The sequence below is a fragment of the Hippocampus comes genome, unplaced genomic scaffold (assembly GCF_001891065.2).
Source record: "Hippocampus comes isolate QL1 unplaced genomic scaffold, H_comes_QL1_v1.1 scaffold397, whole genome shotgun sequence".
Classification (NCBI taxonomy): Eukaryota; Metazoa; Chordata; class Actinopteri; order Syngnathiformes; family Syngnathidae; genus Hippocampus; species Hippocampus comes.
The window spans coordinates 352,784-380,429 of NW_017804968.1; the positions used below are offsets into that span (position 1 = coordinate 352,784).

The 27,646-nt window shown below is 44.5% G+C and overlaps 1 protein-coding gene across 5 annotated transcripts in view; it reads right to left on the reverse strand.

Annotated features, from left to right (window-relative positions):
- The window catches only part of stxbp5a (syntaxin binding protein 5a (tomosyn)), a 52,074-nt gene that overhangs the window by 23,709 nt on the left and 719 nt on the right, over nt 1–27,646 (reverse strand). For all 5 annotated transcript variants that reach the window (XR_002170617.1, XM_019890236.1, XM_019890228.1 and 2 more), the window contains exons 2-6: nt 27,470–27,645; nt 24,552–24,649; nt 5,855–5,936; nt 4,001–4,101; nt 827–961 (exon numbers count right to left, since the gene is read on the reverse strand). Coding sequence is in view for 4 of the 5 variants with exons in the window: in XM_019890236.1 (XP_019745795.1) it covers nt 827–961; nt 4,001–4,101; nt 5,855–5,936; nt 24,552–24,649; nt 27,470–27,637 (584 nt within the window). In the remaining variant the exon portion in view is untranslated. The remainder of the gene's footprint in view (nt 1–826; nt 962–4,000; nt 4,102–5,854; nt 5,937–24,551; nt 24,650–27,469; nt 27,646) is intronic.

Genomic DNA, 27,646 nt, shown 5'->3' on the forward strand with positions numbered 1-27,646 from the left:
CCAGTGAGAGTCTTTTTATATATATATATATATATATATATATATATATATTTTTTTTTTTGCTGATCTAAAATTCCATTTCAACAATAACATCTCGAAAATGTAAAATAGTGAATACGCAGCATCCCTGGTAGCACTTAGATGAGTCGATAGGCCACGTGTTGCCACGGTGGCAATATGACTGTCTCCTATTGAGTTCACGTATTGATCCGTACTTACTCCAAATATTGTGCCGTTGTTTTTGCACTGCCAAAACACCTGCACTCCCCCAAAAAGTTTGCAATGTGTTTTTTTTTTTTTTTAAATAAACAAAAATTGAACTCGATAATATTGGACGCCTACTTCATAAAAACACGGTCACAGCCTTATGAAATGCAATATTAAGAATGATACAGTTTGTGCAACATGATTAATTGATGGCTCCTTCTGGTGTGTACAACTTGGGCACTGGCGCGGCAGTAAAGTTATTCCGTAACCTGGAGTCAAGTTAGTTGCTTTTCACAGAGGATAAAGAATATATACCTGGGAATATTTCTATATTTTGTGTATTCATGTGTTACTGCACTAAATGCCAAATATCCATTGCCTGAAGCATGCCGACACCGCCACATGGATGCTATTTGTTAGCCTATCTTTGATGTGAATGGACAGATGACATTATCTGTGTATGTGAATGCCAGACAGTTATTTTACAGAGTGTATTTGTAAATGGTGCAAATAGAGGCTTGTATGTGAATGGTAAGACCGATGTTTACTGGTCAGATGTGTATGGATTCCGTTTGACTACAACTGGCCAGACAGGCTAGCGGACGTAGCTAACACTCACAGTTCAATGGCTTTGTTCCACATGATGACGTAGCCTGAGAGCATGAACGATTCCACGTTGACGATGTGGATGTTTCCCCGTTCGGTGCCGATGTACAGCCACTTACTCTGGAAAGGCAGGTGGCAGAAGGTGATCCTGCCAAAGGAAAAACACACAAAAAGTGTTACGGGACAAAAAGACGGACAATGCTGACAAATCGCACCGTAACACCGCAAAGATTCTTGAGCCAGCCATCGGTTTCGAGTCTCCTCCCAGACTGGGAGCGTAATGAGAGGCTACGAACCCTTCTGTCCTCATCAACTGTGGTGATCCGTTCATCTTCTCATCCTTTTTCATCATTTTGCTCTTTCATCCATCTTCCCGTTACACCTCCAGACCGTCCCAGGAATAATAATGTGCGACCTTGCTCATCTGGATCCCATAATATTTCAGGGTTGATGCTTTTTTATATTGTAAAGACAAAACCAGCCCACGGGAACGTTTATTTGTAAATTCTTTGAAAAAGGCAGTATTTACCTTACCTATGGTAGTGTTAAAGTTTAAAAATGGTTGAATAATTAATGCTCATTGTACGTGGATCGGAAAAATATCACAAATCAGATGACTTGACTGTCGTTCCTTCCTTCTAACGGAGAACATTAGCATTTTCTTTCTTGATTTATGGGGATGGGAGCATCTATGAATGCTCTGGTTTCCTGTTTTCACGCCAGTGCTGTCAATCCATCCATTGTTTGGAGTGGGCAAGACACGCACACACAAGCACAGACACACAAAACGGCCAGTTGGCAGCTTGCAGGCTCGCTGGGAGATGGCAAGCGCCTGCCGCAAACACAACTGTGCCACCACGTCACGTGACAAAGAGAGAGGGGGGGGGGGGGGGGGGGTTGGCTCATGGCGCGTTAATTGTCATCATTTCCAACGGCTCAGGTTTGTTTGATGGATGACCCACCGAGGGCCGGTGCGGCGCATGCCAAGTTAGCGAGTGTGTCAGCAGTTTGGAAGCTTGACCTTAATTGCCGTGAGTTAGAACGGACTGAAAGGCCAACGAGGCAATTGTGTTTTGTAATCAGGCCCAGTGCGAAGGCCTTTTGTAATTATTGTGTCCACTTGAAAATCAGTTTCTCAAGGTCAGGCAGTTTCACTTAGCAACATGAAATTTCGTAAGCATGTCTTATGAGGAGACCCACAAAAAAAAAAAAAAAAAAGAAAAGTGATTGTGGCATGGTAGACTTCCTGCGTATTTTCAGGCACAGTGCCAGTCTGGATATCAGTAACCGTAAGGGTAAAGTAGTAGCACAGAAGTTCATGTGGCAAATCCCTAGCCCAGAGGAGCGCCTTAATCCGGAGATGCTGCTGAGCCCAAATCCCCTCGCAGGGTTTCAGTTCAGAAGAATCTAATGAGATGACAGATTGTGTACACCCCATGCAAAACCTCCCAAGAATGAGAGCAAGTGTGAAAATGACGCACTGTACAAGTAAATCAAATATTCTATCGAACTAAGCAGAGCTTGGGAACGTTGTTTAAAGGGGAAACTTTGAAAGTCGCTTCAGTGCAAGAGTATACGACACGGATTGTTTTAGTTTATTCCAGCGAAACTGAAAATATTGCCGCAACAACTGAGTCGAATGGACTATTTTTGAGTAGCATCTGACTAGTACATTTGAAATGAATTTGGGGCTCATCAGAGGCACTTTAAAAGGTGGAAATGTTTTGAAATGAATTAATCGTGGTCTCATTTATTTTTTTATTAACCTCACAAAACCTGGCATTTCAACAGGGGTGTGTAGACTTATTATAGACACTCGACAAACACATTCAATGCACATTCACAGCTATGGCCAAGTCTTCATGAAGCTATCATGCAAGTTTTGGGATTCTGAGTGGACGCCTGCAATACCATCTTCCACTGCGAAAGAGGTTTTGTGGAAAAAAAGTCCTCCCAAATGAGAAAAAGCCGGCTTTATCCGTGTGCGCTGACCCTAATGTCCGTCCCTTATTATCTCCCATCATATCAGCCTGCGTCCATGGCGACGTCGACATCTGCAGTGGCTTTCTGCCAGGCCACGGGCTGACTGGAGCATCCTACGCCACAGTGACTCGGCAGGATTTCTTCCTTTCCTCTCGCTCGCATCCCCGACAGCGCAACCCACAGACTGACTCACCGCTGTCTGGCGGAGGCCCAGTCTGTCTCAGCTCCGCCTCCCTTCCCTTCTCGCCTCGTTTCGGTCATCCCAAATGAATGGATGCCCGCGCTGGAGGGCTTTCCGCAACGCTGCGCTCGCCCGTCCCGACTCGAATTTGGATCGCTCGGCGGACAAAGGGAAGCTTCTGTCTGCGGTATATGCAAGTATGGATGCAATGTCACAGTGTGGTCAAGCGTGGAACTGGGGACTAACCCGCAGTAAAGAGTGGCTGTGTTCACACTCGACGCTAAAGCTAATAGATACCTCAGTTAAAAAAAAAAAAAACTAACTTAAATGGAGATGACAAATAGTTGACATCCGTAAAGCGGTTTTCGCTTTATAGTACGTTGTTGTTGTGAGGCGTGATTTAATGCTAACAATTGTCGTATTCAAAATGGGAATGTCTCAAGTTTACAGACTCCTCCCCCCGAAGCAAGACATCTCTCGGCAACGACGTTTACTAAATGTCAGAGGCAGTCAAGCGCCTCCGTACGGACGCAAGCCGCCCCGTAAAAGTCGCCGGCGGCCACCTGTCCATCATGTCAGCGCTGCGTCAGATCACCGCTTCTGACACATCACCCGTCCCGCGACTTTTCAGAAGAAGGGATACTAGCGCGTGATCCGATTGGTTCCGATGGGTGACCACGACGTCGGTGATTGTAGGAGACAGTTTGTCGGACTTCCTTGAGGTCCTTTCTTGTCTTGCCCATCCGAAGATTACAATTATATATGGTTTTATATTTTTTTAAAATGTTAGTTCATCATACCGCGTTTTACACATTTAGAGGGTAGAAATGGGACACGAGGACGGGTCAGCACATTATCGTCGTATTGTCTGTGCTGGTAGACAGTTGAGGTGTAGCGGAAAAATAAGGAGCCTGGTATGCATACTACAGACGACGTTAACCGTATCAGATGATCTCAGTAGCTTAACCAGGAGTTTGGGGGTGGGGCGGGGGGGTCATTTTCACTTGTCTACCCTTCTGTCACCTCTCTCTGCTGAACTTGAGTGAGTGCAGGATAGCCGGTCTCTTTTGCCTCAGGTTCCACAGGTGCACTGTGTCGTCAGCCAGGGCGCTCACCAGCGCCCCCTGTCAAAAAAAGAAAAAAAATATATATCAACAATCTGTATTGTAATGACATGCACACACAAAGTCAGAAAACATCTTGCGCACAAGCATGAGTCAGTTGGCGCTCTCCCGGTTAGCCATGATGTATATTAAAGTAGGTGTGTAGGAGGCACTAAAAATCATTTCCATCTTTCTCCCGGAGGGGTTCGATTGGGCTGCTGAGTCACAGTCACACACACAGTGTGTGAGTAGGGGAAAGAAGAAGAACTGAAACACTAATGACGCTCACAAGGGCTGCACTTGGTTGCGCCGAAATTTTTGTCATGCCTAATTAGTGCACATGGCAAAAGGGTATGCCATTAAACAATCGCACTGAAATGAAAACATCATTCAGTGCATCACATTGTATGAATTGGGGATGACTTTTAATAGAAGCTTGAGAGCAGGATTTTTTTGGTACATATAGTGCGCAGGAAAAAGTCTCAACAGGGATATATTAACGGATAGAAACGAAAGACATGAGAGATTAGCCAGGATAGTAGCTATTTAAAATCAATCACAATCAAGCTTTGTTGAAATCATATCGCAGATGAAGAACATTCTTTGGGCACGAGCTCTGACATCTCTGTGGACTGTTTTGCATTCAGGTGACACTGAAGGCTTCAAGTGCTTTGGTGATAAGCTCAAGTTTGTCACGAAGAAAAGTTCCGTGTTGCCTGGAGCGCCGAAACAGAAAAAAAAAAGTGTGATTCAATGATGTCTTGACTCAAAATATAACATTCTGGACAAGACTGCTTCTCAACATTTTCAAATGTACAGTGGACGGTGACGGGTGTAGAAATACAGATTTACTTTCTGGTGATAAATCTGTCTAATAACACTTAGGAAGGGTTGATGAAATAGTGCTTCTTGTTTTTATAGCTTTCAAACTATCATAAATAAAATTAATAACTTTTTCCACTCATGGAAATTTCATTTCCTTTTGTCAACAGGTATATTTTACAGTAGAATTTAGCCAATGACAGATTCCAGACTCAAAGCCTATTGAGAATATTGATACAGTCAATCAATGTAAGATCTCAGCATTATGTGGTATTAAATATTTAAGTGCAGTGGAATTTTGTTCCCAATGCACTTTACCCATTGAAATTTGTTCAAGCATCCCACATTAAAAAAACACTACTTTTTAAAAAGGAATACTAGCACTCTGTAATATACTAGACAGGAAAGAATTAAATGGAATACAAAGCATAAAACACGTTTGTGCATCATGATTCAATGCTGCAATTCATTTCCGTGTGCTGTTCCTTCCTTGTGCTCACTTTGGCCACCAGGAGGCAGTATAATACCATGCAGTCATGCAGACACAAAGAAGAGACTTTTTCTACTGCTACTAAATTGCAGTGATTTTGATCATTTTTTTCATTGAGGATAAAGAATATATGCCTGTGGGCTTTGTTATATTGTCTGTCCGCTTGTATTGCTCCACCATTTGTGCTTGAAGAGTTAAAGCGCCATGACAGCAATGCCGTTAGCATGGCGTTTTCCATCACATGCTAGCATTTAAGCAAGTGGGTCTTAAGTCAGGTGACTCATGTCAAATGCCATCTCAGTATTGCAGATTTTCACCAATCTTGTGTGGGTTGTGAAACGTATACCCTGTGATAAATGAATGTACCGCTAAAAGCATGTCGTTAGCCATGACGTCCACTAACCGGGGGCTGAACAACATTGTGTTTGTTTAAATAACATAATAATGCAGTTTGTTTCCTACCTCATTGATGAGAAACTGAAGCTGGATGACGGCTGCGCCACTCTCATGTTGGCAGTAACACTCCACGCCAGGACGACCGAACCTGGAGGATTTACGGTCAAGGAAATGGTGGCAATGCATTTGGAAAAAGTGTTTTTTTTTTTGTGTGTGTGTGTGTGAGCTTAGGCGGCTGAGTTGGCACTGCAGCAACGCATCCGTGCAAGAAATGGCAGCCTTAGGACAGGAGACTCGGCATTTGAAGGTCATCTGCGGTTGTGTTGCCCCTGAACCGAAGATCTGTCACTTAAAAAAAAAAATGGACATGACATATTCAAAAAGAGCATATTCCCTACTAGCGCTTTCTTAAAATGCTACAATGTACGACATGCTTGTTAAAGTCAATACAGACCTCACGGTTGGGGATGTTTAAGGTAATGAAATAAACACAATCACCGAGTGGAAGTTGAACTATGCAGCTGAGGGAAAAGTCATAGCGGCAAAAAAAGAAGCGCGCACGGAGAATAATTAGAAGCTCTTCGAAGGTGTTTCGGGTGAGCTGGCTGATTATATTCCTTCATTCACTCCCCTGGATTCAGTAAAGAGAGGCCATTTGTCATAGCTGGGAACAGGGGAGGGGGATGGGAGGGGGGGGGCAGATACGGGGATATGCCCAGCGGATGACAGCACCGCTCATCATAATGTGTAGGTCTAAGTGTGTCGGCTTGCGCGTGTGTGCTTTAGCGACGCATCAAAATATTGGCTCGCATATGGATTGTAATGCGCTACATTAACTATATAGACCACCGCTGCAGCCGCTGATTAATATTTCAAGCCTCGTCAACGCCGCTTCTCTTCGCTCTCACCGGACATATTATTAGGTACACCTGCACGATGTCGTACAGTTCATCTATCGGGTTTTGAGCAAGAGGCGGCGGACACCCTGGATTGGTCGGCGGCCATTCGCAAAGGCCCTTGCAAATAATTGTAGCCACTTATCAAAACCTAATGACAAGTATGATGCATACGTGTTGCCTGATAAGAAGTATGAATCCATCGCTGCATCGTTTGTTGCTTTAACTACATTCGAATAGATGTACATTTAAAAACGACTTTCCTTTGTGCTCCCAATCAATGCGCAGGGGGTAGAAAGTCACACAATTTGTCGAGACATGCTTGTCGTTGGAAAACATTCAGCGAAAAAAAAAAAAAAGGGGGGGGGACAAGAGTCGCTGCTTTAATTAGCATTTTAAAAAGGGCCAAAAGAGCACCCAAAAGTCTAATCAGGTTTTGCTCTCCTGGAGAGCCAGACTTTGCTTTCAGGCTATAGACAGACGCTCGTGTCACTTATTGAGTAGTCGTGTCCATAATGATTCCTGGTGGAGGTGTATTATGACCAACTTAATTGGGGGTAGGGGGGTCAACAGTAAAAACTACTGCTCAATTCTGCAATAACATCAATTTTACACACAAATAAGCAATAAACAGCCAAAATCCGGTAATAATGTACAAAGCGGTAGCAGTGACATTTTATTTTCATCAACCCAACCACTTTTGGTCTCCCGAAATTCATCTCAGAGATTAAGCCTTTTTTTTTTTTTTTTTTGCTGACTAATGACGAACCTCCAAGATGTAATGAGCACTGTAAATCACTCGGCAAATGCCACATGCTCTGGTTTAATCAGTGATACCAAGGACAGAAAGAGTTTCCGCGCCGCAAAGACAATCGGTTGGCTCCCCGACTGGATTAAGCGGAGACCTTTTCAAAGCAGACAACCGATTTGAGATAAGAACACGACATACTGCAAAGACATTTTTTTTTTAAAGTACAGTGTAAGCAACGACCGTTTTCCTGTTCGAAAACAGAGCCCGCAAACCAAACTGATGATATACTATCTCAAAACCAAGTTTCCATTCTGTATGATTCATATATAATTTAACGCACAGTTCAGTCAGTCAGAACAATTTGTCTTTTATTTTACACGCGTTCTGTCCCATGTGAGGATGACATGATTTCATGCTTGAGAGTTGGGCTCGGAATAAAAATAGCAACAAAAAAAAAAGGTGATTAAAAATAGAAAGCAGCCCCATCGTGTCCCGATGGATATCAAAGTGAAACAATGGCAAATAAAGAATGCGTGTCAGCTTCGGGCTAAAAATAAAACCTGAGCAAGATTTTACGCAAAGCAATTTTTAAAAGCGTGACCGAGTGCCTCTGGTTGCATCCTCGCGGGACAAGGAAGGGACGGCTACATGTGTCACACTTGCTGACAGGAGCGGTTTCTCATCTCTCTCTATCCCAGTCGCTGCAGGAAGCCTCCTCGCCGCCGCTAAACAGTGGACAGGCGAGATCGCGGGCAGGCAAGGCGGCAAGCAGACGGAGAAAACAACCCCCCCCCCCCCCCAAAAAAAATAAATAAATAAAAAATTGGGTCATCTTCACACCTCGTCACGTGCCGTGAAATTTTCCAAAGCTGTTGCGGAAGATTTGTTGTCTTTTTGTCAAACCACAAGGAAGCCTATTGAGATCCAGGCAATGATTTGGCCATTGAAGGATATTTGGTTTCAAAACGTCTTCACTTGATGCTTGTTTTGATGTGTTGTTACGCTCACTTTTTTTCCTTGACCGATTGAAAAGCACGCTCGCTTGGGTTTAACTCGACTATTTCATTTCTTAGCGTTCGACAAGTCGTCATATGTAACTTTTATGTGGACCCTTTTTTTTCCCCTCGGTAAGTGAAATCATGCCACACTTGACCGCTGACCATTCGTTTGCCTTCAAAAAGTCTGAATTTGATTGGTGTCGGTGCTCTCATTACCTGCACTTTTTGAATCCCAGAGTGGAAATTATGCGCCTGTGGTTTTTCACTCTGGCAATTCAAGGCTCTTCCCATTCTTTGCCTTCAAAAATTCAACAATTAAAGAAAAAGAAGAATTACAGGCAGAACATTTTGACCTTATTTCGTCCTTTAGTATTTGTTTAACTTGAGTGATTTTTTTTTTTTTTTTTTTTTTTTTTTAGGGGGCGGGGGGTTGTCTTATGTCTTATGTTGAAATGTGTTCCTGCGGCGACCGCGGCGGATTTTAAAACAGCTTAATGTCAGCCGCTTCAGTCTCCCGGCTGTTTAATTGGTCGGCCCCTAATAAGCATCGATAACGGAATCCGCATTTTTTTTCAATTCCCGGGAAACAAGCGATAGCGAAAGGGGTGCGAAATAGGGGAAGCGGGAATCGGGAATCCAAGAAATAAGGGCGGGAGAAAGAACAAGCCCGGAAACTGCTATGACGTTGGTGCCGAAATGACGTCAAAGCGAACCACTCATGCATCAGCCTGCCGGCGTTGGGGGATGGGTGGGGGGGGCTGCTGAGCCCGGAGGCACAGACTGGACTCGAAGACAATAGCGAAGCAAAAGAAATACAGAAAAGACAGATGGGAAAAAAAAAGACTAAGATGGGATTTAATGCAGAGCACAAAGCAGACATCCTCCTCCATCTTGACCTCAACCCCCCCCCCCACCCCACCCCACCAGAACACATACTGATGCCCTGCAGATGTTGACAAGCCTGCTGAGGGAGTCTCATCGCATTCCTCCGAGCAGCCTCAAGATCCAACACAGCACCGCAGAGCACACTCAAAAGCCGGATGGCGTTGAGCTTCATCCTTACAAGGTAGCTTTTTCTCTGTTGAACCCTCTCTGGGCAAATGACATCAACAGAGGGTTGATGTTGAAATGCAATCTGGTATTTTGATCTCGTCGCTTAAATCGCCAGCCACGGCAAGATTATTTTAAGGAAGCCGTCGATCGGTTCGAAGAAGAAACTTTTACTAACATTTGAAGCCCAAACTGCCAGAAAATGTGGAACGTGAGGGATAGTTTTAGATTCCAGTATTTTTTGCACAGGATGGAGTTGCTACAATGGTGAAATTAGCTTCCGGCGGTTTCCCGAAGACCCCGTCAGTTGAGCGCAGGCGATACACAAAATACAAAGGAGGCGATTTGTCGTTACTCAGCGCACAAAAGGAATGTGACAGACATTTCGGCAAAGACCAAATCAAAGACAAACGGGATTTTGGTCACTGGCAGGAAGCTAACTTTCAGGAAGGTAGTCAGACTTGTGGTGTTAAAAAAAATAAAATAAAATAAGATAAATAAAACTGCCTGATTTGGAAAAAGTACACAAAGCAGATGTTTATTTTGTCAGTTGTATTTGCTAATTTTGTATTTTTTTTTCACAACCTTAGCAAAAGTATGGGAACACTTTGCTTTGATTGCATAAAACTCAAGCTAACGCTAGCTAGCTCTTTTCACAGCCTGATTTTTGTTGTTCTTTCAAAAAGTAAACGAAGCACTAATCCATTTTGTTTGCAGATACGTTTTTTTCTGCCATTGTTGAGAATTTAGAGTATTTATAAAGTACTTTTGGACTGACGCACGGCCATGAATGGATGTATTGGTCAGTGAGGATACGGTACTTAGCGCTGATGTCAGTGAAAGTTGAAAATGCTGTAAGTTGAGCTTTAACCAAGCCTGCAGCTGTCGCTTAGCAACAGCGGGAAGAATGACGACAGGCAGGATACTAGCTGGCAAGCTCACAATGCTCGACAGGGACAATCTCACTGCGAGTCGTACGGACTGACACGTTCTTAAAGGGCCACGCGACCTGTTTGTGCGACTCGGTTCCCCTCTGTGAGCTGCCAGATTGTTCTGCAAAGCCATCAATAAATGGCGCACCAAAGGAGCAGCGGCGTCTGCGCGGCCCTCATGAATATCGGCGACGCACGTGTGGAAGAGGACGCGGGGGTTGTTGTCAAGCGACGACGGCGGGGCGCATGCAAATGAGGCCACAGACAAAATTCCGATTTATTTGTTCGGCGCGAGCCTCGTGTAAATAATTTCCCCAGACGCGTTTGATTCATCATGCAGACAAACAATTTAAGCGGCATGCGGCTGATGAGCATTTCATCGGATTCTATTCTCATTTGGAAAACGGATGAATAAACGTTCTTTCTTGTCTTGGTACAATGTGGGGCTGCGATAAAGAGACATCTTACACATATCAACAATCGTGAGTTGTTTTTGATTATGCAAGTTCTGCCCTAATTTTGAATTATTCTGATTGCAAACAAATGCTTGGTTGATTTTTTATTTTTTATTTATTTTTTTTGCATTACTAATATCAGTGATTGACAACCGATTCAAGATTGATTAATCGTTGCACTTGGCCTAAATTTCCAAGGTTTTTTTTTGTTTGTTTGTTTGGGGGTTTTTTTGGGCTACGCCATTTAATATGGACTGAGCGTAGCTGCGAAATGTGATGACCATATCAAAGATTTGCAAGGGCAAGTCATCAATGCTTGTGGCTTTAATATATTATTAAACAATGCGTATAAATGAGATTCCCGCAGTACGACTCACAGTTGCCCTTAACGATGATGTGAATCACTGGCTGTTCTTTCTCATGAATAGTCATCAAATGTTACACAATAATTTAAGTCACTCTCACTGACCTGTGAAGATCAACAGGAAAACATTTGGTTGCATTCGACCCACGGCTTTACTTCAATGGGTAGGGGCCCGCGGTGGTGTCGGCGGGGGGCAATTTTAATTCAATTTCAAATACCGTAACCACGCCGAAGGACTGCCTGCTCAGCCTATTGTAGTAGTAGTAGTAGTAGAACGGCCGCCAATTCAAAGCAACGTGCTGGAAAACGATGACACGTGGATTGCGGTTGAGTCAGAGACTAAAATGAAGAAAGTGAAATCATGAAAATATATTTTGAAAATTAACTGACTGAAGGAAGGGGAGGTGGTGCCATGAAGGAAAACAATGAGCGAAGACGTTGAGTCAGCAAAACAGCCCGTGGCCGCAGCAAAATGACGACGTATGAAAATGTGACAGGAGAGGTGAAACAGAACGAGACGAGAGGACGGAAGAGCAGGACAGTGTAAATTAAAGCGGTCCGCGGGGATGAATCTTCCCAGGGCGAGGTTTTCATAACACACAAGACCTTGAGTTTTTAAGAGCGAGTCGTGTTTTATGGCAGGTCAAATTTTACCGCCACTGGCCACTCACACACACTGGCGACGACGCAAATTGGTCACAGTTTAGCACAGTCTAGCATACAAGTTGCAAATCCATCCAGGCATCCATTTTCCGATCCGCTTTATCCTCACAAGAGTCGCGGGGGTGCTGGAGCCTATCCCGGCCGTCTCTGGGCAGTAGGCGCCCACGACCTCTGCACTGTGAGGTCGACGCGCTAACCACTAGACCACCGGGGCGCCCTACAAGTTGCAAATTTGAATCAAAATTAAAATGACATTGTGATGTGCTAGAATGTAATTTTCAAATTGCAAACGGTTGCAATTGCAGGAGGGAAAAAGAATAATGAGAAGTCAAGGGTCATAGCTTCTCGTTTCAAAATGTTAGAAGAGGGCCTTGAAAAATTAATCGCATATTAAATCCAATCGTAATTTCGAGCGAAAAAACACTAGGAGCTCAAGGTAGCGCATTGTGTCACGGGCATGAAAAAAATGTCGAAGAATTATTAATTAGTCATCTCTTTGTATAATTAAGGCCTTATTTCTTTTCTTTCAAGGATCCATGGACACATTCCAACCAATAGACTGCAACAAGCCCCGCTCCGCCCGTTACATCCCATATTGCAACCCACAATAACAAAATACTGATCAGTTATTGGAATTAGCTGGACACCTTATGATTCCAACAGAAGAAACTAAAGCTCACTGCCTACATGTCTCATCAGATACAGGAAAAACAGGTGCAAATTTGAAGCAACACAAGGGGGAAAAAAAAAAAGAATGCGAGCATAATTTACAGGCTCATGACTTGGCTGCAAATGAGAGTGAGAGAGAAAAAGAGTCAAGTCAAGGAGTAAGTTTGCCGCCACTGGATTCCCTTGTGTCGATGAATAATTAAAGCGGGCACTGGGAGCCAACGCGTGCATTTAGATGGCTTTATGTATCACCCTCTCAAAAATGCCAGTTGGGGGTGAGGGGGGGATATGGAGAATAGATCATCGTGCCAAATTAACCTTTAACATATTCGCACTGTGAGATCATGCAGCGCTCCACGGGGTATGAAATGAATTCCCTGTTAAAAAAAAAAACGCCTGCTTTGACAATGACAAAACAGAACGACAGTGAACTCCCACAAAATTGCAGGTTAGCGCTAGTGCCCAGTCCATATAGATCATTTTTTTCTCCTTTCCCCTTGTGCGGTAACATAGCAGCTGTTTGAAGGTTAAGAAAGACTGGAACAGGTATTCTAATTTACATAAACCTGTCAAAGGCTTTTTAACATTTTATGTTAGCATTAGGCTAGCGGACTTTTGATAGAGAAAACGATATGGTTTGGTTGAGCAGTTTCGTTTTATGGGTCAGATTTACTGCAAAATTGAACTGGGAGTGAAGCAAGCACACTTGGCATTTTATTTGTAGAACTATGCAAGCTCGAGAGTGAAAACAGATGCAAAAAAAATCCTTTCAAGAGCATCTTTTAAGAGAGTTAAGTGTGTTTTAATCAGTTTAAATATGTTCAACAAGGATTTGCAGGACCAAACCATAACTCAGCTATTCCTCATCATATTTCATCAACAGTGTGTATTCCGCGTGTGTGTATGCGCGCATAGCCTCTGGCGCTGCTATCAAACAAATCTTTGCAGCTTAGCCACGCTTGGCCGCCAACAGAAAGATTGTCAGTGAGCCGACCAGCAAAAGAGCTCGTGATCCTCTTTCAAGGACATGTACCTATTGGGTGCCAATCAGATGGAAGACTTGACTGACAGTAGACGCCTGGATTAAGGAAAAGGTTCTGCATCCCCCTTTGTCACAAACACAGCAGGAACTGTTGCGGAGACCCTTGCGTTGTTGACTGATGGCAAAGACACGTTCCGACCTCACGGAACCCTGTCATAAACCGAAGTCGCTGTACTTTGATTAGTTGCATTAGCCTGACTTACGACCTGTGAAACGTGATGTATTTATGGTCGGGAATGATGGCGCGTACCCATCTGTGCATCGTTGTCGAAGTCAGAAGGCTGGGAAATAAATACCCTGGCCTGAAGACGTTTTCTGCTAATCCACTCTCTCTTGTGCGTTGAAATCATTGGTAGCATTTTCAATCTGCTTGATCTATTCCTGTTATTTTGCGTCTCTTTAGCTATACTTTCATCTCAATTGCTTTTAGGTGTTTGATTCCTTAGTTTGAAAGATTACACAAAAAACATCACAACTAATTTCAGTGTCATTTGGCAAGTCTGCCAAAGAGGAACCCAGTCAATTTTGACAAGGACTGAATAAACTAGTCCACATGACAGTCCACCTGGATTTGGAAATCCTGCAAACACATATTTTTCAGTTATTTCTCTTTTCCTACTGGCTATAACTAGCTAGCTAGATGGCTCGCTGTCTCTCTCGATTGATGGCTAGCTAACCAGCTAGCTAGATGGCTACCTAGCCAGTTAGACAGATGGCTAACTAGCTAGATTATATGAATAGATGGTCGGACAGGCGGACAGTTTTCCATGAAACAAAATGGAGAATATTGATTGGATATCCGTCTTAATTAAGTTACCGCTGTATTTTCATTGCTGTTCAAACTCTGGTCTTAATTTGCATGTCCTTTGTCCCAGTGAGTGAGCTGCTAGCATGAAACATTAGCGACACAGGATGACAAGATGACGTGTCCGTGCTTCTTGGCTAACTTCATCAGCCAATACTCTTGCAGTACCTCACAACTAAGACATATCCGCACATTAGCGAGAGAAAAGGACGATTTAAAGTTCTTCGTCGACTTTTAGCTCACAAGCGGAGATGCGCGTTTCGCTGAGTCATCAGCAAATAAAATGAGATAGAGATGCAAATGTGAGGCGCTTACTGATGCATTCAATTTATTTGCAATTTTCCGCTATGTTTGACTTCCAATTCTTTTGCTGAGTTCCATCAGACAGATAATGTGTCATTAGATAAGAGTTTCAATGATGAACGCTTCTTGCGGGAACATAACGTCCCGCACAGAGTCTGGTCGTGATGGTCAATGTTGGGAAGAGTGAATGAACAATAGGTTATTCGTTAAAAGAAAAAGAAATGTGGAGAATATAATATAACCGTGACAGAGCCAAATTCCAACATTCATCACCATGAGATAAATTATGAACAGTTTTGGCGTTAAAGGTCACGTTCAGTTTTTGCCATACTGAAAAACACTCGTTGGAGAATGTTACATTTTAATATATACTGAACGTCTCTTCTATTTTGTTTGAATGTAAGATGTAAATAAATGTATCCGGCAGGATAGGGTCATGGCATGATTCTCCATATTATCGGACTAGTTTAACGTTCTTTGGAGTGTGCGAACAAGCGTCAAATTCATTTTGAAGAAACGCCACAGAAACATTAACAGAGAGACCTCTGGGAATAGCAACCCCACAGGTCTTACTCAAAAATGATTTCGGGGAGTTGTGTCAGAGGCAAAGAGCTGTCGCGTCGCATCAGCGTCCAATCATCGCGAGCAAACAAAAAACCCTCGTCCAAACACAAATGGAAACCGAAACTCACGCGCAATATGTTGACATAATGCAAACGTTTCTCTGCAGACTGGCATTTGCTCTACCTGAATACTCTCAAAGGCACCTCCAGTAAATGCATATACACGCACGCAGGCACGCACGCACTCAACACAGTGTGCTACAATGGCTTTAGCCATTAAAAATTCATGCCACTGCAGCAACAGTGTCTAAAAATGAGCACTGGGACCAGCTGCTGATGAGCATGCAGAGAGCTGGGGACACAGCGTGATTCGGAGGCTGGTAGTGTCTCCACAATGTCAATTTATGAGTGAGACCACAGAAAATCCTTTTGCCGCGCCGTGTAAGAGCATTGCATTACAGCGTGTCTCAGCCACTCGAGAGACCGACCGACACAAAGGGGTAGCCACCGCCTGATGCTTACGGTGCCGACAAGCGAGGGTTTAATGTGCTCGCCGTTGTCCTCACTCATCGTTTTATCAGCAATCAACGCAACCCGCAATTTATTGTGGAAGCGAGAGCATCGCCAGGCGGCGGACAGCAAGAGAAATCAGGCCAAGAGAAGCCAATCAAAGCTTAATGGGGGCCCGGTGGCGCAGCGAGCCGAGACCTCTCGCGCCGCGTGCTCATCATTTACATCCACTGGTGTCTGCGAGATAGCGAGGCCTTGTGGCTTATCAAACAAATTAGTTGCTTAACAGTCAAAATCAAAGTGGCCGCGAGCAAAGCTGCAAGGTTATCCCTTCAGCTTTCCAAGGCTGCGCTTGTTATGAGTCGCGCGAATAAGAGGACTGTTTGGCGGCTTGGGCTCCGGACGTGGCTCTCATCCCAACTGGAGCAAATCGCCTCACTTCCAAATTCTGTAAACCCCGCCCCTACACAGCACTGAATCACATGGCGGAATGGACGCAATCTCTTTTTGGCTGCTCTCCATGTACAGACGCTTCTTCTTTGCCGTGTAATTTATTTTCCTCCTCTCCATTTTTTTCAACTTGCAGCCCTCCTGTTGCTCGCCATCAGTTCTGGGTTTTGCAGCACCAGAGACAAACCAAGGATACAGCAAAGGTAATGAACACTAAATGTCAAACTATTCTTACAATTGACATGGCGTCATTTTTCAAGAACAAAACATCTTGCCCTGGCTACTGTAGCTACAAGCCCACAGTAACACGCACAAAATTTTTTAAAAATGACTCCTACACTTTGTCTGGGAACGTCAAAACTCCCTTGTCACAAACAATCCACCGCACATATGTCTCAACGATTACGGAGCTGTCTGCCGAGAACCTTTAGCCCCCTCGCCCCCGCCGGTCCCTCCCGACCTCGTTTACATCACAGCCACGCTGCGCTCGGATCGGACAGAAAGGCACAAACAGCCCCCCGGCCGGTCTTGTGCTGGACGTAAACACACTCATGTGCATATATCACACAAACATAAATACCAACAAGCTGCGGCTGGGGAGGGGCTGAGTGTATGTCAGCCATGTGGCAAAGCATTAAAGGTTGAGTCATGTCGTCATGGGACACATGAGTGTCTTCCCTACAGGGGTCTTGGCATGATGGCAGATTTGTGTGTGTGTGTGTGTGTGTGTGTGTGTGTGTGTGTGTGTGTGTGTGTGTGTGTGTGTGTGTGTGTGTGTGTGTATGAAGGGGTTTAACCAGCAGGGACGAGGCCGCACGTCAAGACTGGCATCGCTCTGTTTGACAGGCGGCGCTAACTGCCAAATCAGGGGTAGAATCACAGGCCTCCACCACGGCCAAGCCAGCAAAAGGCCGCTTGGACGCACTCAAGTAAAGTTCATAACAAAATACCATCTACTCAGGCTGGCATCCGCCAGGCTTAAGGGTAGTCCAGGGGTATTCATGTCCTCACTCCACTACCAGCACAGTTTTGCGCTGGAGGAGGAAAAAAAAAAAAGATTCTCGTTTGCTCGGCAAGAAGAGGAAGCCCACCTGTGCATGAGTGGTCATTCACCTTACCTGCTAATCATAACCCATAGCCCAAGCCTATCTGCTAACGTAACTCTCTGCTAACTCGCCCTAAACCATCCCATTTTTGCTCTGGCTTTGTCATACTGAATGCCAAACCAAGTACAGGTTTGATCACACGGCCAACCTCGACCTACGAAGTTCAATCCTATCTGTGAACCCTAACCCTGAGGTCAAACTAACCATAATTCGTGTTCTGCCACTTTTTTCAAAAAAACTACAACAGCTGCCCAGTGTCTACCAGAAGACGTCTTGCCATCTCTAATCATATGGTTCGACCATGCCAACTGACACATTCCCAATGTGATACTGTTTCCGTTGTTGAGAGCGACTGTAAGTTTTTTATATGCAATTATTACAAGCACAGTACAGTGAGTCTATAAGATTAACCTCAGGTTACAACACAAAACAAGACCAACGTCATAAAAAGAGTCGCTCAACAGCTTTTAAGTTATGTACTGCATGATAAGTGTCATAATTTTAACAAGATAGCATAACGGTGCCGCTGCACTGTAATCCTTTTTGACACAGGAAATCAAAATCAAAATGTAAGTAGCAAGAATAATTACATGTATCTGTGCTATCATGAGAAGTATTTTTGCATCATTTGCTGAGGTAGCACGAACACAAACAGACATGCTAATGTGAGTCGAATCCTTGTCGGCACTGCAGGCTATTTGGTGAAGTTAAAAGAGTACAAAAAAAAGGGGGTGGGGGGGTGGGGGGTAGAAGTCAAATATCAAGTAATAGTATGTTCTCCACGGAATGCCCGAGAGCAACATTATCCACATGGCCAGACCGGCTGTCCAGACTTGTTAGCGACTGCAGACGCTAATATTCTCCAGCTGGAGTTGTTTAGAGGAACACGAGGAAAAGTAATAGCGAGCCCTGAGCAAAAGAAGGTAAGTGCACGGCGGCGCGAGGTTCCAGCGAATATTCCGGACGAAATTGAAGCACAGAAGCAGAACAGTCATATCGGCATCTACTGTGTGGGCTGGAGAATGGCTGCGGAAAACAGTTTTGTTTTTTTTTACCTGCACAGACACTTTATGTTAGCACTTGTATTGCCAATGACAGTCTGTGAACCAAATGGAGTACCACCAAAAATCATGAGCGTCACTGCAGAAGTTTAGGCAGAGCATATTAAATATGGAAGAAAATCACTCCTGGAGTCCAATGAGAGGAGTCCGATTGCGCCAAGTAAGCACAACAACACCTCCACAAATCTAAAAAATAATTTTGTTTAAACCCCCCCCAAAAAAATAAAAATAAAAAAACACTGATGAGCAAAGAATGGCTCATTTCTATCTTAATGACGCAGGCTAACGAGGCCTGTCGCTAATTAGCTGTGTCATTTTAATGAACGGCGAGACAATTAGCGGATGGATTGATAAGTCAATCGCGAGAATAAGAAGACGTTTGATTAATTGTGAAAGATGACTCCTGTGCCATGCAGTATGTTTCAGCTTAATTGTCTACGAGCTTTTTTCTTGTTTTTGTACAGCCCAAAGTGGCCGCCGGGTGGGTTCAGTTTTATGTTTCCACATAATGAGGGCTTTCATCACATTCTAATGTAAAAGCATGGCATGCTGGTCAGCTAATTGAATATTTTGCTTCCATTTTTTTTCCAATTAAAATGAACTTTGTATCAGGCTGGCTGATATTTCTCCGGAGATTTAGGATTGCGTAAACAGGAGCAATAACGGAACACATTTTTGATTATTTTCCCAAAAGAGAGCAAAATAGTGCAACAAACCTGAAGTTTGGATTCGGGTCAAGTGAATGACTTGGCCATTGCATAACATTCCTAGTTTGTGCCTTAATAAACTTTTTTAGCTACATTTGCAGGACACTCCGAGTCTTTTGCACTGTGAAGCGCTATCCAATAAATATGAAAGGATTTGGCCGAATATGAACTCAAACACTTCCAAATTCATCCTCTGCTGCATTCATCAGCTGTAATGTCATCAATAATTACAAAGGAACCCGTTCCATTCGCATGTCAGTATCGCAGCACAGTCTACTGCAAGTAGAGCTTTGCCAACATGTCGAACGACGAAATTCTTATCCCATTTTTCCGCTGGGCCATTGTTTTGTAAGCGCAGCCACAGTCTCCGCGGGAAAGATCTTTCCGAACGTGAGGCTCCGATGTCCCCACTGTCTGCGTGCATCGCCAAGGTAATTAAGGTTTGCATTTTTATCGATTCAGCCAAGTGAACTTCTGTGTCGCTGTCGTGTATGATTAGCTTGACGCTGAATTAAAGAGCTGGCGTAATGTGAAGCCTTTATCATTGGGCAGACAAGAAGGCCATTGATGTATAATGCTCGGCGGCCAGCAAGGCCTTCTCTGCTGACCTATCAGAAAATTTGACCTGCATTCCAATTCTAACATTTGTTCCATCAAGTTCTATTATGGAGTCCCAATTTTGGGTGCATTTTGTCACTTTCTTCCGCCTTTGTAATCAGTAATGCCGCTGTATGTAACAAGTGTCGCTCTGACCTGTTACCTTGGGGCTTTGCTGAAACAATGGCGGAATATTCACAGCCAGAAAAACAAAAAAAAATCCCATTTCTAATTTGCCAACAGAGCACGCTAACAAAAGTGTGGCTCATTCAAGAGCGTGAAGAAAAGACTGTTGTTTGGAGTATTTAAATGTTGCCAATTTGAAATCAGTAAAAGCCTGAGGGTGACCACGCATTGAGATACGCGGCGAGGAGGACGCACGACAAACACCACACGCGCACTCACTTGAGGAACTTGACAGTGACGAAGCCGTGGCGCGGTCGCACCGCGACAGTACAGGAGGATATCGAGCGTGAGTCGTAATCGATGGGCAAGCTAGCGGGCCACACAAGTGGGTCGATCAACCCTGCAGCTGCAGCAGAAGCAGAAACGGTGGTCGTAAATCCTCATCTGAGAGCAACCTTTTTGTCCTTTAGCTTCAACATTGTCTTTGAAAGAAGATGGTCAACACTGGAACCTGACTTGCCCAACCTTCAACTCAGAAACATCCACACAATCAATTCATTTGATATGAAAGAAGTCAAATGACACTTTCTTTTTTCGTCAAAGCAATCTGCTTGCGGAAGCACGAAGCATACAGGAAATCCCCCACCAGCGCTGCACTATCGACAACTTTGACAAGCGGCGCTTATCACAAGCTAACGCTAATTTGTGCAGCCAACCAAACTCAGCCCTCAAGATGTCAAATGATCTTTTCCCCATTGAAAGAAACGGAAATGCATTCACCCCAGCCTCCTCAAAACAGCCAACAAAAAAACTTTGCACTCGATAATATTGCGCTGTATAAAACGATGTAGTAATAACGAATTAAATAGAATGTAAAGAATAACAATACAACTATCAATTAGCATTAGCCAGTTCATGGCATTTTTCATTGGGTGTTAGCATTAAACTACCTGAAGGAAAATTTGGTGGTTGTTTTACGCAACGTGTCGTTCTCTTTGTTTTATTTTCAGTTTGGTAATTGGCTGAGGAAAATAAGCAAAAGTGGGTGTATGTGTGCAGTCTGCTGGGAACAATTACCGCGCAGGTTGCTGACCTCACAGGCATTGTTTCTGACATCTCATATACACACACACACACACACACGCACACGCACACGCACACACATTGCATGCCTTAATTCGAAATTGTACATACAGTGGAAAAATAACAATTCCAGAACAATCCCTGTTAAGTATTCTCTTCAAGCAGTAGCCATCATTGATAACCTCGCATGAGGTCATCAAGACTTTTATCCTCGGAAGAAATTAGTCACTCATGAGCAGAGATGACGCGGAGCATCCCGAATCACAGTGACTCACGTGAAGACTGATGGCACGGCGAGCATGTGCGCAACGTTCCCTCGGATTAAGGCTAATACCTTCCCGAATCTTTTCATTAAGGGCTTTGGAAGTATAATTCAAAAGTCATAAGTCTCACTTAAGTGTGCGCACGGTCGGGGCCACTCGTGGACAAGATCGGAACTGCTTGGGAGACAAGTGCAGTCATCCCACAGACTGCCATCCTATTTGGCTCGCTTGTCCAAGTTAAAGGACTTTAGCAGACGGGCTTGTCAGCAGACGCCGTGCCTGCAAAAGGAGCGGCGGCCAAATTGTTGCGGCACTGATGCAGCACAATTTGTTTTCCACTTGTGACAAGTGGCAGAGCACAGGTCGCGCTTGGGAAAACCCCGAAATATACTTTGATTACGTCGCAGCTAAAACGCACGCACGCACGCATATACAAAAACTGCTTGCGGGGAGCGGTCAGGGCAAGTAAGAACTTCTCTGCTTGCCTTATGGTCTGCTAGCTTAATGCTAAATAGCATCCATGTTGCTGTGCAATAACCCCTTCAGGAATGTATTGAACACGAACGTTGCAGCATGTTACATCCTTTATCCTTTGCGAAGAACAACTAATATGAATGCCAAACTGACGAGCTGAGAGTACATCTGTCTTATACTGCTCCCGGGTGGCCAAGGAGGGCACGCCAGAAAGAGCAGCACAATGGTTTTTACACACAATTAAATCATTTTGTCTGCACTTTCACGAACAATTTATTTTTTTTAAATCGCTCAATCCAGCCACAGACAGGTAATGTAAACATCTGTTTCCCCATTCATACAGTCTGAGTAATCCCCCATTAAGTTTCCACTTTACCGGATGGACAGATGCACAATGTAGCACATATTTTATAGCTGTTTTAGAAAACCAATCTCTCAAGGGCATCAGTTGACAAACTGAACACGTCAATCGAAATAAAAATATTCAGACCACACGACAGCACTTCCGAGTGAAAACGCAACACGGTATGAAAAGTGAATCCTGAGGAGCCGTAACCGCACGCAGATCAATAGCAATTCTATTCGTCAAGCCGGGGGGAGGAACTCGTCGTCCTTCCCCTCCATCCACACAAAACCGACGGTACAACGTCCTCGCATTCAGGAGCACCGGCCATCAAACACGGGGCACTTCTGGGATGGGATCACAAGAAAAGTGATGGGCTTTACTGCTCTGGAGGGGATCAGCCGTTCACCTCAAGAGAATACACACACACGCACACACAGACGTTGACACACATGTACACACCTCCTGTTCCTGCTGTAATTCTCAGTGCTGTGCCACAGTGCCAGCCCGAGGCTCTTGATCTGCCACTTCCTGTAATTCTCTGCAGGGGGGGTGGGGGGTGGTGGGGGGTGCCGCCAAATATCCTGGCAGCTCAGAGAGCCACACACAACAAACCCGTACACAATTACAGCAAAACACACAGGGAAAAAAAAAAAAAGACTCCTCGGAGAAATGTGTGTACCAGCTAGTTTGTCATCGGCTACACTCTGCCAAACTTGAAGTAGAACATCCAAATTGATGAGCTCCAACAGTGCATTTGGTACCTGCGCCGTCAAGTGGGGATGTAATCAGATTAATCCACCCATTATGTGGCAATTATAGAAAGCATCAATTTGAAAACTAAACAAGAAAAACACAATACAACAAGAGAATTACACATTGGGGGAATTTAAAACAACCACGCAACTTGACCTTGAAGTCCTTCCAGCTAAATGCTAGCCCATGATGGAAAAACTCCATAAACAAGCTAGCAAATAGAATCTACTGCATGTAGCCGTGTTTTCACCCTTAAAGCAACGGATATTTGAACATAATGCAGTGACAGATGTTGACAGACAATATGACAGTACTTACATGTATTCTTTGTCCTCCGTAAAAAAACACTAATCGCTTGACCGATTAATTCACAGTTTTGAGTTTTTTTTTAATTAATTGGCCGATTAATCGTTATCAAAATTTTATTCTGTCAAATATCACTCAGGCCGTAACTAAAAGTAATGCAGCTTCGCGAGTCACCTTCAAAACTCTTTTTCGTTCGTGTTTGCATGTCTGTGTTGGACTGACCCCAGTGGCCAGTTCGCATATACCAAAAGGAGGCGCAATTATTTAACCACAATGTGCAGAAACAGCCCCTTTGCGAATATGATTGAACTAGTATCAGACAGCACAATTGATTTTGAAAGCAGTGGGCTGATTACAGAGGCTAAAATCTGATTGACTATACCAAAAAAAAAAAAAAAGATCCACCCACCACTGCTCCAACCGCAACATGAAGTCTTCATTACGGCTCCATTTGTGCGCACTGCACTGCTATCGCTGCCATTAGATGAGCAGACAAAAAAAAAGAGACGCACGACTCCAACTTGACCTTGACTCCGATAAGACTTTTGTCTGAGCCGGCAATCTGTCAAACTCCAGATACGTCCCTCGGTTCCATTTCAAAGCGACTGGTACTCAGCCTGGCGGGAAGTGAATGGCAGCTCGTAGGAGCGTCCCACTCACTTACTGTTTAGTTTTTCCCAGTCGGCGAGGCGCACTGTAATCCTCCCTCGTTCTTGACATTGTACCAGCACAAAACTGTTGGTCCCGTCACTTAAAAAAAAAAAAAAAACACTTAAAATCTGGATTTTGGCCTCTTTCACTGCCGCTTCACCGCTCTATTTGTGAACTGGGAGCCAGAGAAGCCCTGTGAGACACTTTTGTGATTAAGGGCACTATATATAAACTTGACTTGGCTTGACACTGTCTGTTCAGCAGTCCAAGAGCGGTTCTATTCCCGCCCGTGAATTTATTTCCTAACCTTCACATCGCAGGTGAGCAAGCCTGAGTCGAAGCGGCGGCTGCCAGCGAACGGCTTGCGATGGAACGGCCAAGCCGTCAGCTCTCGGTCACGCTAATGAGCTGGCGCGTATTGTTGGACAGGCAAAGGTACACACGGAGGACCTGTAAAAGCAAGCCTGACAGCGGCGATCTAGCCGGCATCCTCTGAAGCCGTACGACTCCCCGCGGCGGCGTTTGTTTGCAAGCTGTCGTCGCCGTTTGCCACCGCGCTCTGCTCACACGTTAATTTCGCTAACTTTTTGGGGGTTTCTGGCATGTGTACTTGCACCATGTATTTAAGTCTAAATACAGATACTTGTGTAAACAAAAAAATAGAAGTCCTCTTCAGGTCCATTGCTTTGGTAAAAGTTTTTTTTTTGTTTTGTTTGAATATGTTTTTGGAACACTGCACTGTGGACGTTCACTTACCCACCGCCAGTTTCCAGGGGAATGCCGGGATTTTATTACTCCTCGGGCGTCACAGTAGGGCAACCGCGCCTTAGAAAGGATACAGTCTGAGCGCTCCGCTCTGAGTGCCGATGGCCAGGATCTTTTGAACGGGGTCGAACGCCATGGACGACGGCTGGTACGGGAAGCCATGACGGACGGTCTGCGCAGGGACGGGAGAGTTTCAATTAGCATTTGACAGCTGCGGTGTTACTTTGGGAAATTGTAGTGCGCACCTGGTTGCGGGCGTAAACAAACACAGCAGATGGATGTGGAAGTGGAGAAGTCAAAGGCTGTGTTCGGAATCACTGCTTTTCCAGTGAGTTTGCCATTTTGTAGCGCTGTTCGAACGTGTAGTGTCAATACGTATGAATTTATATGTGATAGTCTACCAGAGAGTGAGGAGAGGTGCTGAGGAATACTTTTTGAAAAGAGTGTTTTAATACGTTTAAGACTGATCTTGTGTAAAACGGAGGTGCACCATATGTAAAAATCCCGATTTAGTGATCAGAGAGTAAGAAATGAATGAATCTGAACACAGCCAATGTACTTTTCGTTCACACTGATATTTGGCTTGGCTATTTAGGATGCTTTTATAATCATGGCCCTATTTTGAGATTCCTCCTCTACCGCTCCTCTCGGTTATTTTTTCTCTTGTTTTTTTTTTCTCTCCGTCACCGCCTCCCACATGCAGTGGTGATTAAATCGGAAGATACAGGAAATCCGCAACAAACACAAGAGATTTTACCTGTATTTTTGTTTTTGTTTTGCTTTACCCCACTCTGCTCCTCTGTAGGTGTGTAACTGTGGCTTTATGACATCAGTCATCTGGCAGAGGGCTGTGTTTTGTTTGCTCAGTGGCAGACGGTAAAGGATGTTACGTAAGGGGAGACAAGTGCATGCACAGACACCTGCCGGCCTCGCAAACGAGCCGTGGTGTGAATTGCGCACCCCGGCCACCACATTAGGTACACCTACCTGCACGAGTGAATGAGAAGTGTTTGCCATTCACATTGGTCGGGAAGTATTCATTGAACAATATTTTGGAATGGGCCTGGAAATGTGTGATGCTGAGAAGCAGGTAATGCAGGAGTATAATTTTGTGCCACTTTTTCCAGCGATTCACATACAATAACACAGAATATCATAAATGACATAACGCCACAGTCAATCTAACTTTTCACATACACACAGAATGTGCATATCTGTTTGCACATCCACAAACAGAATCCATCCCTTCGCGTAATGTCATGTAATAATCCAGCTGTACATTCACATGCACAGATTGGAAATGCTCATTTGTCCATTCACATACATTGTGTAAACATCTGCCTGCCCATTCACAGATACACACGCAGTGTAAACATCTGGCTCTTCATACACGTAATGTCTGTATTTCTATACACAGCAGATATACACAGATAATGCAGCTTGCTAGCTCCCCCTCCCAAAAAAAAAAAAAAAAGCCTAAATAAATACGTACTTGGATGTCAAAACAGGTCTCATGCACCTACCGACGGAGGTTTGATGAACTTCATTGAAGAGAAAATGAACTGATTCACGGATCGCCATTTTCAAAGCAGAGCTCCCCACAAAGTTGACTTGGCTGAGCTCATGTGACCGTGTATAACTCCAGGGTCTGAACTGGATTCAACTATCGAATGTGTCACAGCTAAGGATGGCCACAGCAAGTACCCTTCTATATCGATATCTTCTACTCAAAAGCTTTGCTGATCTCAAATCCAAAGTGTTGCCACACCACCATCGAGCGGGATCTGGTAGTCATTACAGTGGTTGACCAACCTACATTCCCGACAAGCTGGGTGAGACCTTTTTTCATGCCAAGCCGTTGAAAAACACGTGACGAAAATGTATATCGGTCGCAGTAAACGGTTGTATTCCAGCTAACGAATATAAACTTTGTTGGAGGTGAATGAGTTAAGAGGTGCAGGAATACGGGCATCTGCAGCAAAGTGGAGACTTTTGAGGACTGACAACACACGATAACAGTGGAAATAGGTTCTTCGATATTCCCCGATGCGAGTGCGGCTGAAGTGAATCTGTTCACGAAAATAATTCTTCTAATAGAAGCAAGAAAGCCGGGCGAGTGCAACCGAGTGGAGCCTGTGGCGCGCTCACTCCATGTTAGTCTGTCACCATTTAAGACGCACAAAGCGGAGTGTGAACATTAAACAACTGTACCTACTGACTTGACACCACAGGACACAGAGGCCAAGCAACCACAGAGCGTGCGGGGCGCATGCTGCATTATTAACCCCATCCACATATGCTGTTATTGTGGATGCTGGAGTCGGGGGGAATAAAAGGCGAGTGGGAGTGGTTTGTTTCTTCTAATTCCACTTAAAGTACTCACTTCAGGGTGCCATCAGCCCCCCCCCCCCCCTTCTCCTCTCCAGCCCCAAAACGGATCAATGACATTTGGGGTAAAGTATGGAGGGGAGAGAATGGTGAACGACGGGACAACATATACACTCTGTTCCAGTGATATCCCATTCCCCACCATTCCGCTAATCCAAAGCAAGCTGATTATGCAAGAGGGGATCAGCGTGGCCAATCCCCTCTGATATGACAGTTCACGCCGCAAACGGGTGCACGCCGGACGCAAAAGCAACATGGGGACCCCTGATGTAGTCCTTTTTTAAGTAGCAGCGGGGGGAGGGGGGGGGGGCTGAACTTAAAATGCATTTTATTTCCTGTGACATGGGTGGAAAGGCCAAGAGGGTTTGACACTGTCCCCATGTGGAATTCTTAAAAATCTCAAACCAACTGTTGTGAAAAGCATAATTCTTAAAATTTAAAACAAAAGTACCCCCCCACTCCACACACACACACACACACACACACACACACACACACACACACACACACACACACACACACACACACACACACTTGTGCTCTATGCTGACAACATCCTATACATTTCCAACCCCGCACCCACCACCCCACATTCGCTTTTTACCTTACAGAGCTGGAAATGCTCAGACTGGAGCTGCTCCTGGACCAGATGGTTCTCCTGCGGACCCACTTGGACCAAAGGGTTGGAGGAGGAGATCGTGGAGGAGGACGAGGACGAGGAGGACGCCTCTTTCAAGCCGTCCAACACCTTCCTGATGTTGAACTTCTTCATTTTTGTCAC